The following is a 16,162-nucleotide window of genomic DNA, read 5'->3' on the forward strand; positions in this document are numbered from 1 at the left end:
AAAATCGCTTCATGCACCTTTTGGAAACATTTCCACCATCAGTAATAACATATGGGAGCATATGGATTCACTTTTCACCAAAATCAAAATCATTAGAGAATTACCCTGACCCTAACGTTCACCATCTTTTTCTACAGCTGTACGTGAGGATCGTATGCCTGGAGGCCGTAACAGTGGTGCAGTTTACAACCTCTATAAAGTGAAGTATAAAAAGCACAAAAAGCAGAAGCAACTACAACAGCAGCAACAATCACACGATCATCCTCATCAATCTTCACCCCAACATCATCTCCACCCCTCACCGCATTCACAATCGTCGCAACAAACATCCTTAGGTGGATCAAAGATTGGCTCATCCGCGACAACAACGACGAACAGCAATAGCAATTCGTCATCTATAGACGATGTGAAACCAATGTTCCTAAATTCAACAAGTCATCAATCGATTGCGATAAAGCAAGAACATGATAACATACAACTACCATCGCATTTAGTTAATGGAACTATTCTAAAGACTGCCCTCACGAATCCAAGTGAGATTGTTCATCTCCGGCATCGCCTCGATAATGCTGTGAGTTCGTCCAAAGATCGTCAGATCTCATATGACCACGCATTGAACATGATACAAACCCTGATCGACTGCGATGCCATGGAAGATATTGCAACACTGCCCCACTTTTCTGAATTTCTCGAAGATAAGTCTGAAATCAGCGAAAAGCTTTGTAACATTGGAGACTCAATCGTACACAAATTGGTCTCGTGGACAAAGAAACTGCCATTCTATTTAGAAATTCCAGTGGAAATTCACACGAAATTACTGACTGATAAATGGCATGAGCTTCTAATCCTGACAACGGCCGCATATCAAGCGTTGCACGGGAAGAAAGGCTCAAGTCAACCCTCTACACCCACTCAAATCACACCGATTGCAATACCATTGCACAAGGACGATCCTGAATTCATCCAGGAAGTCAATACGCATTTGAGTATCCTGCAAACGTGCCTCACCACGCTAATGGGTCAACCAATTGCAATGGACCAGCTGAAATTGGATGTTGGTCATATGGTTGAAAAAATGACTCAAATCACCATTATGTTTCGTAGGATCAAACTGAAGATGGAAGAGTATGTTTGTTTGAAAGTGTACATTTTACTCAATAAAGGTAAAGGTGTGGAACGAATCAATTTTTATATCTAGAGCATGGTAGAATATAATGTGTGTGTTCTTTTGCTGTTGCAGAGGTTGAACTCGAGAGTATCCAAGAGCGCTATGTTCAGGTATTACGGACATTTCTACAGCATTCTTCACCGCATAATCCTGGACGGTTGGCTGAGTTATTAGCACATATTCCGGAGGTTAGTATTTAATTAAGTGAATATTTAGTTATTCTTTAATCTTCCAACTACGGATTGCTTTCCTAACCTTCTAAAATAAAAAAGATAGTCTTGGTTGATACTGTTTGCTAGTTTTTTTTGTACATAGAAGTTGAGTAATTTTACTTTAGGTGTGCCTCTGTCAAGTACCTTATACAATTTGGGCGCTTTTCTGGTTTGGTCAATGCCCTTACAGGAGTTCCTGAAGTTTAAGGTCTTATTCTATATCCCTTGATAAGTCGGCCTGTCTCAGCCTCACATGCGTCAATAAGCTAGTCGCGTTCTGATAACTTTTTCAACATTTAGAAAAATTGTGTTGGTCCTCAGATATTACTTTTTCCAATATTATTTTTGAAAACTGTTTTCGCAATGATTACAGAAGACTCCGTCAGTTTCACCTTATCCACGAGTAACGGTATGCATTTAATAACATAATTATCTGTATAATTGCCTCCGTCGATCGGTCATCCATCTCGATAGTGAACACTTTGCCTTTCCCCTGCTCCTCCTTGCATCTAACACTCTTCATAGATGCAGAAGGAGACTCTTATTTTGGGAGAAGAGTTCGTCCATACTCCAATTGTTTTTTAGAAAAACCGTCATCATGTGGGCCCTTAATATATAATCCCCAACATACGTCGACAGTACAGCCCTCAGAGAGCCAATATTAAGTGGGTCTCTTCTTGTCACAGCCGATTTTCAAGAATTTTTTTTTTCTGACGACCACATGATATACAAAGTTACTAACACTTCAATGTAAAAAAAAAGTTTACCCATAAATCTTCATAAGAAAATTAATTATACCATTCCAAAGATCCATCCATCTTAAAGAATCATTTTTGAGTGTCTCCATGATTTCCCCTGATTGTGGCTTACTTGAAATCAAAATATCAAACGGCATTTTAATCTGCAATCTTCAATGTAGCGATAGAATGAACTCAGGTTATCAGAAAATATTAAAAATTGAATTTTTGACAAGTATTTGAAAATAATTATAGAATTTCAGACTTTTCTTCGTTATTTTTGTTTTGAAATAAAAAGAACCACGCTCGAATTTTCAAATGACTGTAGTTCACTGCATAGTATAAATATGTCGAATTTACCACTGAAATTTGAAAGCAATCGGTCAAATCCTTTTTGACATATCGTGGAGGCAAGTTACGACACAATACAACACAGTTTCCAGAAAAACACGTTTAAAAATTCCAGTCTGATTAAAATGAAATCGGAACTCACCATTAATAAGCATACGCTTCAAGCTAATCGAGCATCCCATTATCGCCAATACTTTTATATTTCTTTGAAATTCTTCATTGAAGATAATTACTTCTGACTGTTTGTAACGACCAGGATGAATGTTATCGCCCTTATTCCCTACTCATGTTTCTCCTCTCTCCAACTAATAAACTGATCACTTCTGATTTACTTGTCGTAGGTGCATACGGTTTACAATACCACGCCAGGACTAAATTAAAAACAATATGCAAACCTCTAAATCTCGAGTAAGTGCACATTTGTTTTCAAAATCCAACAAGCCACAATAGTTCCAGTACCCCATGTCTTAACTAAGGGTACCGAATATTGGGAAATTATTTCAGCAGCATATTCTAAACATATTTAGGAATCAAATTATACAAAAAACAAGAAAATCAATTTTTTCAGCTCGTCACACGGAGTGGCCCCCTTAAGTATAGTCGAAAATAACGAACAGGAGTTTCGTCTTTCGGCTGTTATAAGAATATATTTACTTGACGATAAGGTGTTTAACCTGACAGCCTAATCTCTTGACCGTGCTATCGCAACTGACGTCAAGTCTACTGATCCTACCTTTGCACCTGAACTTTCCGACATATATAGCACTCCCAAATATAGAAACAGAAATCAGTTCCTAGTGACAAGCTCTGGAAAATATGAGAATTGAAAAAGTAGTGGTTATTGTAGTTGGTTCACTTTTGACAACACCACGAAAGGTGTGTCATCCTGAAAATACCATAATGTAAGAGCTATCCTTCCTACTGCAATTGCAAAAAGTTTTTATTTTTTCTTCGTCGTTTATCCGATAGAGCAAATTGGCATAAGATTGAGTTGTCCGAGATAAAATCTCGCTTCTTGAGCTTTTATTTTAACTAGTAAAATTTTAATCAGGAAAACAGTCCAGTCCGTCAATCGGACTAGATACAATTCTAATCAATACATTTTTGCCAACAATGAGCAAATTTATCAACTTTGGAAACAACACGCTTACGGAACGTAGTTGCCGAATTGACTATCAAAGCATTCCTGCCGTAGAAAGCAGTCAAGATTTAAAAGCCAGTAGTGCCACTTGGTGAAAAACTGAGCTGTTTCAGATAGGATATCCTCTAGTGTAGAGACAATTTGAGAATTCTTTTGGGGTTCTGTGCTTTTCTTGATGTATACTGCAGACCTGCCCACAAATGGAGGCCTACTTACCTTTACCTTTGCCGGCAATATGGCAATAGTCTTCATACATTCCAATCCCAGTATTGCATCTCCAAATGTTACGAGGCGATGACTCTATAACTTTCCTCAAATTTGCGCTGCTCTCGCAATTGTCTTCTTTCTAGGGGAGACATTTAAAATTTTGGTTCCATTGAGACTTTCACTGGTTTCTATAGTTGGAGGAAATGTGTTTCCATTGGAATTATTCCGTTTGAATTTTGGTTCAAACGAAATAAGCCATTGATATCTCTTCTTAGTTGTAAGCATAGATAACACACAACATCTCCCAAATATCCTATCTTGAAAAATTTGCAATTTGCTTGTCAGCAATGTATAAATATATCGATCTTTCGCACCCAGAAGACAGGTCGCTGTACAAAATGTACCAAACCACCGCCGATACTGCAGTGCAGCTGGGTCTCCGGGACCTGCTCGAAGAAAGACAGCTGAAGACAAAAATCTGTAAATATCTCTTCCAAAAAACAACAGAAAGATCTTTAATTTTGATTATTTGAAGAGAAATTAAACGTTCATCTACCTTCGGAAAGGAAAAGCTTCCTTCAATTTTACTTTAAGTGTCTTACTAGATACTTCATAGGATAATAAAATCACTCCACCTATTCCACTAGCTAATATTTATCATTCTTCCACAAGATACATATATGTATATGATATGCTTCCACTTCTATGTGGAGTATAGGGCATCCCCAGTTGTAATATTACACATACACACACATAAAAAATTCTTATCTATTTTCCACAAAAAGGAATTTCGATTATTCGTCATGCATCGTTTAAAATCTTTTTTGTCCTTCAGCTGGAAAGCCTTATACCCCGATCTCCATTCTTTTTAGCTTAAGTAACTTTGCTATCGTCTATGGAAGTTGGTGTTCACGTCCCTGAAACTTTTTATAATACCAAAAGTCTACTTTCACGTACTCTTGATTATGGCAAAGAAACATTGAAGACTCAGTTGTTATTCAACTATTTCCGGGTAATTGGTAGATACGTCGGCCTCAGTGCGCGTGTCAGATTTTATCTAAAATTTTCCCCATCAGTTTCTCTACAGTCCTGGCTTAGGACTATAGAAATCAAAAGGACAGTTGTTATTTCATTATCATCCTCATTGGACAACGGCGATTTTGAGTCTCGGACAACTTTTGTCGTAGATATTATTATTATTCAGTTAAAGCAAAGTCGCACCGCGTCCTTAAAGAACTTTTGTACCCATTTTACTGATTTTAGTGTGCCTATTAATCATAATATCTCAAGCAAGCCTATAACCGTCAGGAACTTTAGTATATTCCCTACTTCCAGATGTTTCAGCTTTGCATCTGGTATAAAGTATTCTCCCAGATGTATCGACCTACTTTGCACAAGTGCCGACCACTGTCCCAGGACGTGTATAGAGGTTTCATCATTCTCTACACAAAATCTGCAGGCAGTGTCCGTAGATATCCCTAGCTTCCCTAGGTGTTAGTTTAGCCGACAGTGACCAGTGAGAATTCCCACTATGATTCGGAGGTTCTTTTTGATGAGGTTTAAGCAATCCTTTGTGCGCATGGGTTCGTATCCCCCAATAAGCACCCTGGACTGCTCCATCCATGTCCCAGTATAGTTCCCTCAATCGTTCCTCATTATTTCTTAGTGTCATAGCCATGAAACCGTTTCTGGTTCCAAGAAGGATTCTGGTGTAAAGGTGTCCCTTCTCCCTTCTTGGCTAGTTCGTCCGTTGCCTCGTTGTCTCCCAACCCAGCATGGTCTGGAACCTAGAGTATCCAGACCCTGTTGGACGAGCCGAGTGTATTCAGTCTCTCAAGGCATTCACATACCAGTTTAGAGTTCACCTGGTTGGACCTAAGTGCCTTGATCGCTGCTTGGCTATCGGTGAGAATAGCTGTAGTTCCTGTAGTTCCTTTGAAGATTAAAGGAAGCACATCTGTTTATGGTGTATATTTCCGCCTGGAATATGCTACTGTGCCTGCCCATTGGCTCGAAGTATATTTTCCCTGGACCAATGACACCGGCATCCGCTCCCTTTGCTGTAAGGGATCCGTCAGTGTACCAAGTTGCTGCTTTAAGCCGTATGTCGCAGCCACGCTCTCCCAGTTTGCCTTGTTCTAACGTCTTTCAAACTTCTTATCGAAGTGAAACCTCGTTGTCATGTTATCCCTTGGTATCAGTAATTCGGGATACCGCCTAGAAAGAATATAAATTTTCCTTTTATTTAGGCAGCTTCCCGCCTCACTCATACTACCGGCCATCCTGCATATAGCCCTCCTTGCCTGCATCTGTATGTGCAGATAGAGAGGGGTTAATCTCAGAAGGACCTCCAGGGTTGCCGTTAGGCATGTCCTCATTGCCCCACCGATACACACGCAGGCCAGCCTTTGGAGTTTGTATAGTGGCCTTACTATTGCAGTATGTATCCAAAGTAGTATCTTCGCGCTGCAACCCCATTTTTTTCTGCTATGGACCTACAAATCATCAGAGCCCTCGTGGCTTTCCGACAAGTTTCTTCCAGAGTAATTTTTGGTCTAACGTAATATTTGACCTCTGTTTCTCGTTTCACCTCCATATTATGTAATCTTATGGCTCTCAGGTGATCAAGCTTACGTCTCCTAGTGAATGGTACTATGGTGGTTTTGGCTGGGCTGATCCGCAGTCTCACCTTCCTGCACCAGGCCAATTTGGATTCTATCACATAGGGTATCTTCATATTTGCCCCTACAGATTAAAACAACGTCGCCCGCGTAACCCTGGACTTGTATTCCAGTATTTGTTAGCACGTCCATCAGTTGGCCGCCCTGCTCGGTAAGCGTGTTGACAGTGATGTAACGAATCACACTTTAGAAAGTTAGTTCTAATATAATTGTCTATGACCTTCTCCACCGTTTTGAGTACGAACGATGTTAGGCAAATTGGTCTGAAGAATTTAGTGTGAAAAGGATCCTTTTTACCCACTTTCGGAATAAAAATCACTTTTGCCGCTCTCCATGCCCTTGGTATTTATCCTCGTGCTAGAGACTCTAAGATGATTCCTAGGCCTCCCTAGATTAGTGCTGGGAAAATGCCATCTACTCCGGGTGATTTCAATGGTTTAAGAGTTCCCACTATCCACCTTAGCCTAGCTTCTGAGCATAAATCGTTTGCTAGTTTCCAGTTTCCCTTTTATTCGTTGTTGGGATGTCAGGCAGGATACTGTCGCCTGCCATTACAGGGTAGCACTCCTGGAAATGAGTTCTGAGAAGCGGGTGTACCCTGTCCTACTCATTCTCGATAACTGTCCCATCTTCCTTCTTCAAACGGAGGAAGACGCAGGATATTGTCTGTGGCTACAGCTTTGTAAAGCCTGCTTGCTTCTGTGATCTGTTCGATCCCTTCAGAAAATTCCCTGAAGCTGTTCCGTTTTGCTACCCTGATCGCGTTGCTATACGCAGTCACCTGTTTTGCCCGGTTGAAGAGTTTTCGCACCTCTGTTCTCATTTTAGCCAGGTTCCTGTTCCACAATGGTACATTCCTTGATGACTTAACTGTCTTAGTCTATCCTCATAAGCGTAAATGACGACTGTGTTGAGGTTTTCCACCACTGTTTCTAGTTCATGTGCGCTCCCGATGTCACCGCCCCCTTGAAAGTGGCGAATGTTGTTGCTCAAGTGCGTCGTAGATATAAAATGCGTATGAACCAAACTAGATCGCTGCACATTCCATAGTTTTTGGTGTCGCATCTTTCATAGCTTCTCACAGGCAGGCAATTTCCCATCTCCTTACTGCAGTTCGAATCCTGGTTCATCTTCGGGGACATAAAAATCGAATGCTCGAAATTGAGAAATCTAATAACACTTATGGTCCGTTTTTCATCTGCTGTATCGATTGTAGTTTTTTTTCTCATAGACTTTTCACTTTTCAGTGAAAGCAAATATTATATCATGCACAATAAATATCATAACTTCTACTATATCTTATCATACAGTTTAGCTTCAATTTTCATCATTATTTTATTTTAATTACAGATCCAAGCAGCTGCCAGTTTACTGCTTGAGAGTAAAATGTTCTATGTACCGTTTGTATTGAATTCGGCAAGTATAAGGTAGCAAATGTTGGAGCGAGGACTCCTCCCGCCAGATGAGTCCCCACCACAGACTCCAATACTGCCATTAGCTACCCAAGATACTTCTGCAACACAGCAACAGAATGTCATCAAATCGCCGCTTTTAACATCATCAACATCATCGTCAACATCATCATCAATGCCGATGTCGTGTGCATCATCGTCAACACTGTCCTTATCGTCCACGACATCGTCAACAATAGTTTCATCACTGCCAACGCATTACAAGTCAATTCTACACACTCATCTTACAGCTAAACAAACGGCTACAACAACATCAACATCAATCAAACTATCGCCGTCCATGGCACCATCAAGCAGAGTGAATTTAATTGGAAATCGTCAACGGCACGGTCAACATTCATCATCGACAATAACGAGGCAACCGCAACAACATCAGCAACTCTCACTGCCACAAAAGCAGCAGCTGCTCCAAGAGCATCATCAGTTGATGCAACAACAGCAACAGAATCAACAGCGCAAGCAACAACACCTGTATCAACAGGAACAGCAGCAGCAGCTGGTACCTCAATTCGTTCTATCCACAAGCAGTAGCTCTACGAGCAGTAGTAGTAATAATAATGTTAGCTTAAGTAGTAACGCAATTAGCTGTAACACTGAAAATAAGAACAGCAGCACCAGCTCTATTCGAATGAGTCGAAGTAGTCCAACAATATCAATTGCAACCCAATCGACAGTTACCGCGACGGCTACAACACAAACTCAGACCGATGAATTGACCACCACGTCCACCACAAATCCACTAGTGCATCATCAACTCCATCAACAAAATCATCCGCATCATCATCAAAATCATCAACAAGCTCATCATTCCCATCAACAAATTTACAATCATCGACATCATCAACATCAAACTCAACTTATACCCTTGAGTTCTGCTACAACCACCACCACCACCAACACTGGTGGAGATGCTAGTGGGGGAAGTGGTGGAGCCAGTGGTGCGTTACCATCAACCGGCCTTACAACTAGACGCCATCATGAAGCTGTTACTGTTGTTGTATTTAAAACAATGTTACCTGACGACTGAATTAAAATAATTAACTATTAAATTACATATAAAAATTAAAAGAAAAAAAACAAATAAAAATATATTAAATAAATTAAATTATACGTAAAAGAATTTTACAACTTTATTATTACGATTAGTTACTTTTTTATTGTATTAAATGAATACTTTATAACTGATTAATTATATTAACGTAATTTTATATTAATTTTATTATTGTACTAAAAATATATATATATTGTGAGACAGACCATATATAGTATGATAGAAAATCACGAAAAAGCAAAACAAACTAAACTGAGAATGCAACTTATACCATTTTATATTGTAGAGTTAAATTGTATATTTGAGTTTTACAGTAAATTAGGAAGAGCAAAAAACAATCGTCTTTTCACCATGTAGATCTTCACAACAACAAATCTTCTACTATATCATTTTTATTGCTATTGTAATTTTATTATGATGATCACTGATATCATTTTTTTATTTTAGTTTAAAGCCTAGTTTTAAGTCCACTCTTCTTATTATTATTGCCTTCATTTACGACTATTATTTTGTAAATTAAATTAAAATGATTAGATGAACTAGGAAATTTTGAGCAAAACCGAAAAGGAAAACCATTTACATTTATGCATACATACATGTTATTATATGATTATTAAAACACACACACCATGCATAAAAATAAAAAAAATATAAATAGTTGATTGAATGAAAATAAGCGTAATATTTGTTAATATTGGACAAAACAACATTAGAAAATAAATAGAAAAAAATTGATTTGATTTCATTGTTGCATTTTTAAAGAAAATCAAATGAATTGGAGAAGGAACAGTAGAAATGATCAAAGTGGAAAAATATGCAATGGAAAAGGATCGAAACACCAACATTGGTTGTCGAATATCAACACTTTTGGAATAGAAAATGTTATTTTCAAAATTCTTTTGAGTACGGTTTCAGTACGGCAGCTTCTCTAGTAACAAAATACAAATATTAGATTTGCTGTTTCGTTCTTACCCTTTTCAGAAATTTAAAATTGTCTTTATGTTACGATATTGCATGCTATTTGCAGAAGATAAATGTTTGATAGTTTCCCAGTTTTTACCATTTTAAAAGAAGTACAGTAAAAAAAGTAAGTGATATGAAGATATTTTTATCTACCTGATTTTTATTTGAATAGCCTGTATTAAGCGGCATAGATGATTTGGGCGAATAGCAATAATACCCATTTGTGGCGACTATATCAAGGCTTAATTTCGAATAAAACTTCATATTGGTGCAGAAAATTTAATACAGTGGAATCCTGATAATACGTATTTCGATTATTCGTATTTCCAGCTAATTGGTACAAATTTGCCGGTCGCCAGAGTTAATTTTTTTTATCTTGCACTTCTGATATTTGGTAATCCCGATATTTCGTAGCAAATTGTCAGTTCCTTGATCATACGAATTATCGGAATTCTACTGTATCGAAAGACACGCTCCTCAAGAAAAATATTGGAATTATGTCACAATTGTTGAAACTATTTACACAAAAGTAGATTTAGAAAAACTATTTTGTCAGGTGTTAGCTGTCCAATATCCCTCCACGATATTCCCATGACTACTTCCTATTGTTTCCGTTCAGAATTTCTTAAATTTATTCGTACTAATCGAAATTTTTATCAATCGTCACACATTTATTTTTAACGATGGCGCGAGAGCAAAAATCAAATATTAGCCGTCTTCCTATACTAGTATCGATCCTGCCATCGTCTATTTTAGGTGGTGTTCCGCTATAGAATTTTATTGTAGCAATTGTATTGTAGCAATTTCACAGTTTGGTGCATCACTCCACAGTCGCTTTTAGTTATTCTATTAATCAACGTCAAATCAAACGACTAACGAGTCGGCGATATCCTGCTTGAGCAGATGTTGTTCAACAATGGGAAACATAGTAATTCCAATCCAGTTTCTTTATACTGTATAATTGTCGGTTTGGTAAGAAAAGATCGTCTACAAAGTTTCTCATATCAAATAGAGGAAGCTGCTCAACTTTTAGTGCTCTTTGTAAGTCGATGAAGTAGCGCTGAATATATATTTGGCCTTGATTTCCAAACTATAAGAGAGAAGGTCCCCTCTGCGGATATGAGCGAAACGCAGATATCCAGCATTTTCGCAATAGCAGGCTTCACTAATAATATATGCTTTGTGGTCAACTAATCCAAATTTGACAGCGGTTTTATCCCGCGGACATCCTTTCACCTCGGTTAGAATTTCCTGCACTGACCATAGGTCACACGCGAGGTCCTTCTCAGTTTTCACTTCAAATCCATTTTTCAATTCAAGTTGCCCATCACCCCGGAATTGAACATTGCCGAATTCAGTTTTGAATTCTTTTTTTTTAATGAATTGGGGCCACAAGGCACAATGACATTTATATTAGTGGGTATCACTACGGATTCATTTTGTTTTAATAACATTGTCTTCAACAATTGTCCTTGCTGTTGAATACCACCGGCCAGGAGGTACTCCATTGTTGAGGTGATCCAAATCGTATAACGCAGTCAAGAGTTTCTAGATTTAGTCCCCTCGCGCAAATAAAAGCAACGCAAAGAATTAATAATTTCGCGAACGACATTTTGTATAGCAACTTTTATGTTACCCTGAAGAAGAATGCTTTTATACTACAGAGTAATGAGATGCGTATGTACATAAAAATTAAAGACATAAATATTGTGCTTAAAATTGATCTAATGCATATTCACGCATTTCCACTTTACTCTGTGCACGAAAGCATTCATCTTATTGAACACTACCCGCAAATTTCGTTAGTACAAACATAATGAATGAGTAATGAATACTGATATTCAAATAACTAAAAAAAATTTAAAAAAAAGGATGCGAAATTACCCCCAGGCACTCCGCCGTTCATATAATTTCACTTTATACATGCGATGATGACATACACGTCCCTTTACGAGTGGCCAATCAAACGACTATCCCAAATATCAATTATCAAAGTGGAGCTCAACTACTTGTAAAATTGATGTTAGTTGACCATTCGGTTCAGTTGCACTATTTGTAATAATAATGGTACGACATTCTAATTGGATTAGGGTCTTCAAGTGCGTTAGAACACTTCATTTAAGACCGTAACCATGCACTATAATATTACAGTGCCCTGTAGAAGGCAATGTCGTCAGTGTTGCACTCGCCCATGGATATTACCCTGATTTGACTCAGATACTCATTCACAGCTGAGTAGACTGGTATCCGACATCCAGTCATGATACAAATCTCTCTGTCACCAGTGAAATTTGAACCGTGAGCTTCCGTAGGACAGCCAAGTACCTTCGCAGAAATACCCATCGACAACACCTATATACCGCTTTGCTAGCTATTTCAGGAATATGAATCGAGCCCTCGGCATTTTGCTCCGTCACATTTCACTTAATAAAATATTGGACGTCTTATGCCCGATTTGGTTTGTCCCTAGAAACCAGAAATTAACTAAAATCCCGTCGGGAAACCGGAAGCTGGACGCTTCAGATATGAAAGGTTTTGTGTATTTATTGTATAAACATATTTGAAATATTTTAGTGGACATTTGTCCCATTAGTACCTAGCGCGTAATATATATTCATATATTATGTCCAAATATCGATACTCGTCTGCTGCTGACACTCAAAGTCTTAGAATTTTACAATTTTGTTAATAATAGTCCGATTTCCACCAAACTTGGCAGAACATCGCTTTACTTTATAATCCCATATTGCTTCATGATTCTAGTCTTTAGAGCCAATTACCAAAAATTATAGTAATATATTATCATTAACTTTATTTGGAAAGATATCCATGCAGAGTGTATTTCAGAGACTAGGCACCATATATTGGCAGCTTCATGAGTTTCTTTTTTCAGATTTTTCGGTTGGGTAGGTTCTGAGAAATTACCACTTTTCTTCCTGAAAAAAACCAAACTGTAAAATTCTAATGCAACAGTTCCGACGCATTGTTCCAGAATAAGTCACTCTTAATTCAAAATCCGTATAGCAGTGGTCAACGAGTTTAACAATTACGAGATCCCAAACAGTAAAGTAAGGTGAGGTAAAGGAGAAAATCTAAACTGCTTTCTAGGGGAAAATGGAATTCCACATACTGTCAACATGTTCCTCCCATTGCAGAATTTTTTTAAGGACCATGGTGGCTCGTGGATCGTCAACACATCTGCATCCAGATGTGTATTTATATAAAATAGACAATCTGTTCCGCGTCTTCCAGTTAATGAATCTCTAAAAAATCTGTTCTCCGCTTCAATTAAGTGTGCAGTGCTCCACCAGGCCTTTCCTTGGACCATGTGTTTTAATGTATGATTCAAGATTTTGCCTAGTCCATACATTACACGTATCCTCGCATTGCACTTTTTGCAGCAAAGGTCAATACAGATTTTTATTCTGTTCATCTCCATCTTTACTAATGTTCAATCTTACCTCAATGAAGTGGTGGACGTTTTCAGGTATCATTTGCCTATCGTAAAGTTTTACTTTAATGGTATATTGGTTCAGGTTTGTGTTAAATTTGTTAACGTTCAAAATAACTTCCCTTGCTGCCGAGTCGAGGTCCAAACTGTCTATTTCCAATATGTCATGCTAATGCTGTTTCTGTCATTTCACTAGATTTAAATAGCTGCTACACTTGTGGTATCAACTTACACTTTTCTCATAGCATATTCCAAAGCAACATTAAACGGAAATTGCAGGCATCCCGGTTTTGAGCCGAAGTCCACCAATTCGATATCCCTAAAAGCTGTCTGGCGTCCGGGCCTACGCCATCGCTCCATCTCACGCACAGTCTGCCTCGTCTTCTTTTTGTATAGATATTGCCTTTATAGACTTTCCGGACTGAGTCATCCTCATCCATACGGATTAAATGACCCGTCCACTATAGCCTATTGAGCCGGATTTTATCCACAGTCATGGCATCGCTCATAGATTTCGTCGTTACGTTAGGGTACGGAATCGTCCATTCTCATGTAGGGAGTCGAAAATTTTTCAGAGAACTCTTCTTTCGAACGCGGCCAAGAGTTCGCAATTTTTCTTGCTAAGAACCCAAGTTTCCGAGGAATACATGAGGACTGGCAAGATCATTGTCTTGTACATAAGAGCTTTGACCCTATCTTTATTTTTCCCGTTTGACCAGTGCGGTTTTATGTTGTTGGTTGGTTGGTCCTTGGTGTTGACGTTACCACCATATACTTTGTCTTGCCTTCATTGGTATGCAGCCCAAGATTTCGGGCCGCCTGCTCGATCTGGATGAAGGCAGTTTGTACGTCTCGGGTCGTTCTTCCCACGATGTCGATATCGTCAGCATAGGCCAGTAATTGGATTGACTTAAAAGGATCGTACCTCTCGAATTTACCTGAGCATCACGGATCACTTTCTCCGGAGCCAGTTTAAAGAGGACACATAATAGGGCACCCCCTTGTCCCAGATCGTTGTTGATGTCAAATGGTCTTGAGAGTGATCTTGTTGCTTTTATCTGGCCTCGCACATTGGTCAGGGTCAGCCTAGTCAGTCTTATCAATTTCGTCGGGATACCGAATTCTCTCATGGCCGTGAACAGTTTTACCCTGGCTATGCTATTATAGGCGGCTTTATAGGCGATGAAAAGATGGTGCAACTGATGTCCATATTCCAACAGTTTGCCGCAAAGCGAAAATCTGATCTGTTGCTGATTTGCCTGAAGTGAAGCCTCTTTGGTATGGGCCAATGATATTGTGGGCATATGGGACTTATCCGGCGTATCAAGATAGCGGAGAATATCTTATAGATGGTACTCAGCAACGTGATACCTCTATAATTGCTGCACTCTGTGATATCTCCCTTTTTATGTATGAGACAGATAATGTCTCATTGCTAATCGTCAGGCATTGATTGATTCGCTGTCCCATACCTTAAGCACAAGTTGATGAATCACTTGGTGTAATTGGTCGCCTCCATATTTAACCAATTCGATTGTAATTCCATCGGCTCCTAGCAACTTATGATTTTTAAGCCGATGAATTGCACGGACAGTTTCTTCTATACTTGGTGGTGGCATTATTTGACCGTTGTCTTTAGTTGGCGGGACCTCCAATTCGCCGATGTTCTGGTTGTTCAGTAGTTAATCAAAGTACTCAACCTATCGATCCAATATGCCCATTCGGTCGAAAAGCAGATTTCCCTCTTTGTCTCGGCAGGATGAACATCGAGGTGTGTAAGACTTTATACCGCTGACTTGTTGGTAAAACTTGCGCGCCTGATGCGGTTGCTCCTTGTACTTTTCGAGTTCACAGACTTGTTGATTCTCCTAGGCTTCCTTTTTCCGTCTGTGAAGTCGCTTCTCCGCTCGCCGGAGTTCGTGATAAGTTTCTGCGCGTGCCAGCGTTCTTTGAGAATGCAGCATTACTCGGTATGCAGCATCCTTTCGTTCCGTTTCTATTGGCAATTACTGACGCTATATGATACTTTACTTATATTTTATTTAAAAAAAAAGGTCTCAGATTTGAAGGTTGCAAAGTAGAGGAGTGAGTAATAGTTAAAAAATACAAACTTGAGACGAGATAGGAATCATTGTTAGAAACTACTCAACCGCTAAACAAAAAAAATTCTCCAAATTTAAACACTGAAAGCATTAAATGAACCAGGATCTGTGGGTGTGGTCAAAAGACTCCAGCAAAACTAGGCGCATACCGGGGATACATTTTCGATCGCCACATTCAGACTACGATCGAGACTTATTTAAGAATTTTGCAAAAAGATATTTTCGAGTTGTTGATTTGGAAGATGCTCTGTTACCTAAAGTTGATACTAAAATCTCATCCCTTGGGGAGTGAGAATGAAATGATATTACATTCGCTACCCTCTTACACAAAAGCGAACATAGGAAGCGTCGAAATGTGGGCAGGGATTAGTTATTAGTCGAAATTCTAAATGAGCCACCCAAAATTTGCGGTGAAGCTGATGAACTTGCACAGTGAGCCTGGTCAATGGTGTAGCCCAACATCATCGTTAAGTCTGCAGCCAAGTGGCAGGCAACCAATATGTATCATAGCTGTTTGAAAACCAGATTGCGAACTTACTCCAATTAACTTGAAACATCGAATGTTCAATCCATACCTACAGAAAACTTACGAATATTATGAAAAATCAGGTGAAGAACGATCAATG

General features: G+C 38.9%; 1 protein-coding gene across 1 annotated transcript in view; it reads left to right on the forward strand.

Moving 5' to 3' along the window:
• Window positions 1-9,765, forward strand: part of LOC119653903 (hormone receptor 4-like) — a 76,092-nt gene extending 66,327 nt beyond the window's left edge. The window contains 3 exon segments of the mRNA XM_038059040.1: window positions 138-1,169; window positions 1,241-1,356; window positions 7,848-9,765. Of these exon segments, the coding sequence (XP_037914968.1) occupies window positions 138-1,169; window positions 1,241-1,356; window positions 7,848-8,996 (2,297 nt within the window). The 3' untranslated portion in view covers window positions 8,997-9,765.
• Window positions 9,766-16,162: the final 6,397 nt, after the last annotated feature.

This window comes from Hermetia illucens, chromosome 4, assembly GCF_905115235.1.
Source record: "Hermetia illucens chromosome 4, iHerIll2.2.curated.20191125, whole genome shotgun sequence".
Lineage (NCBI taxonomy): Eukaryota > Metazoa > Arthropoda > Insecta > Diptera > Stratiomyidae > Hermetia > Hermetia illucens.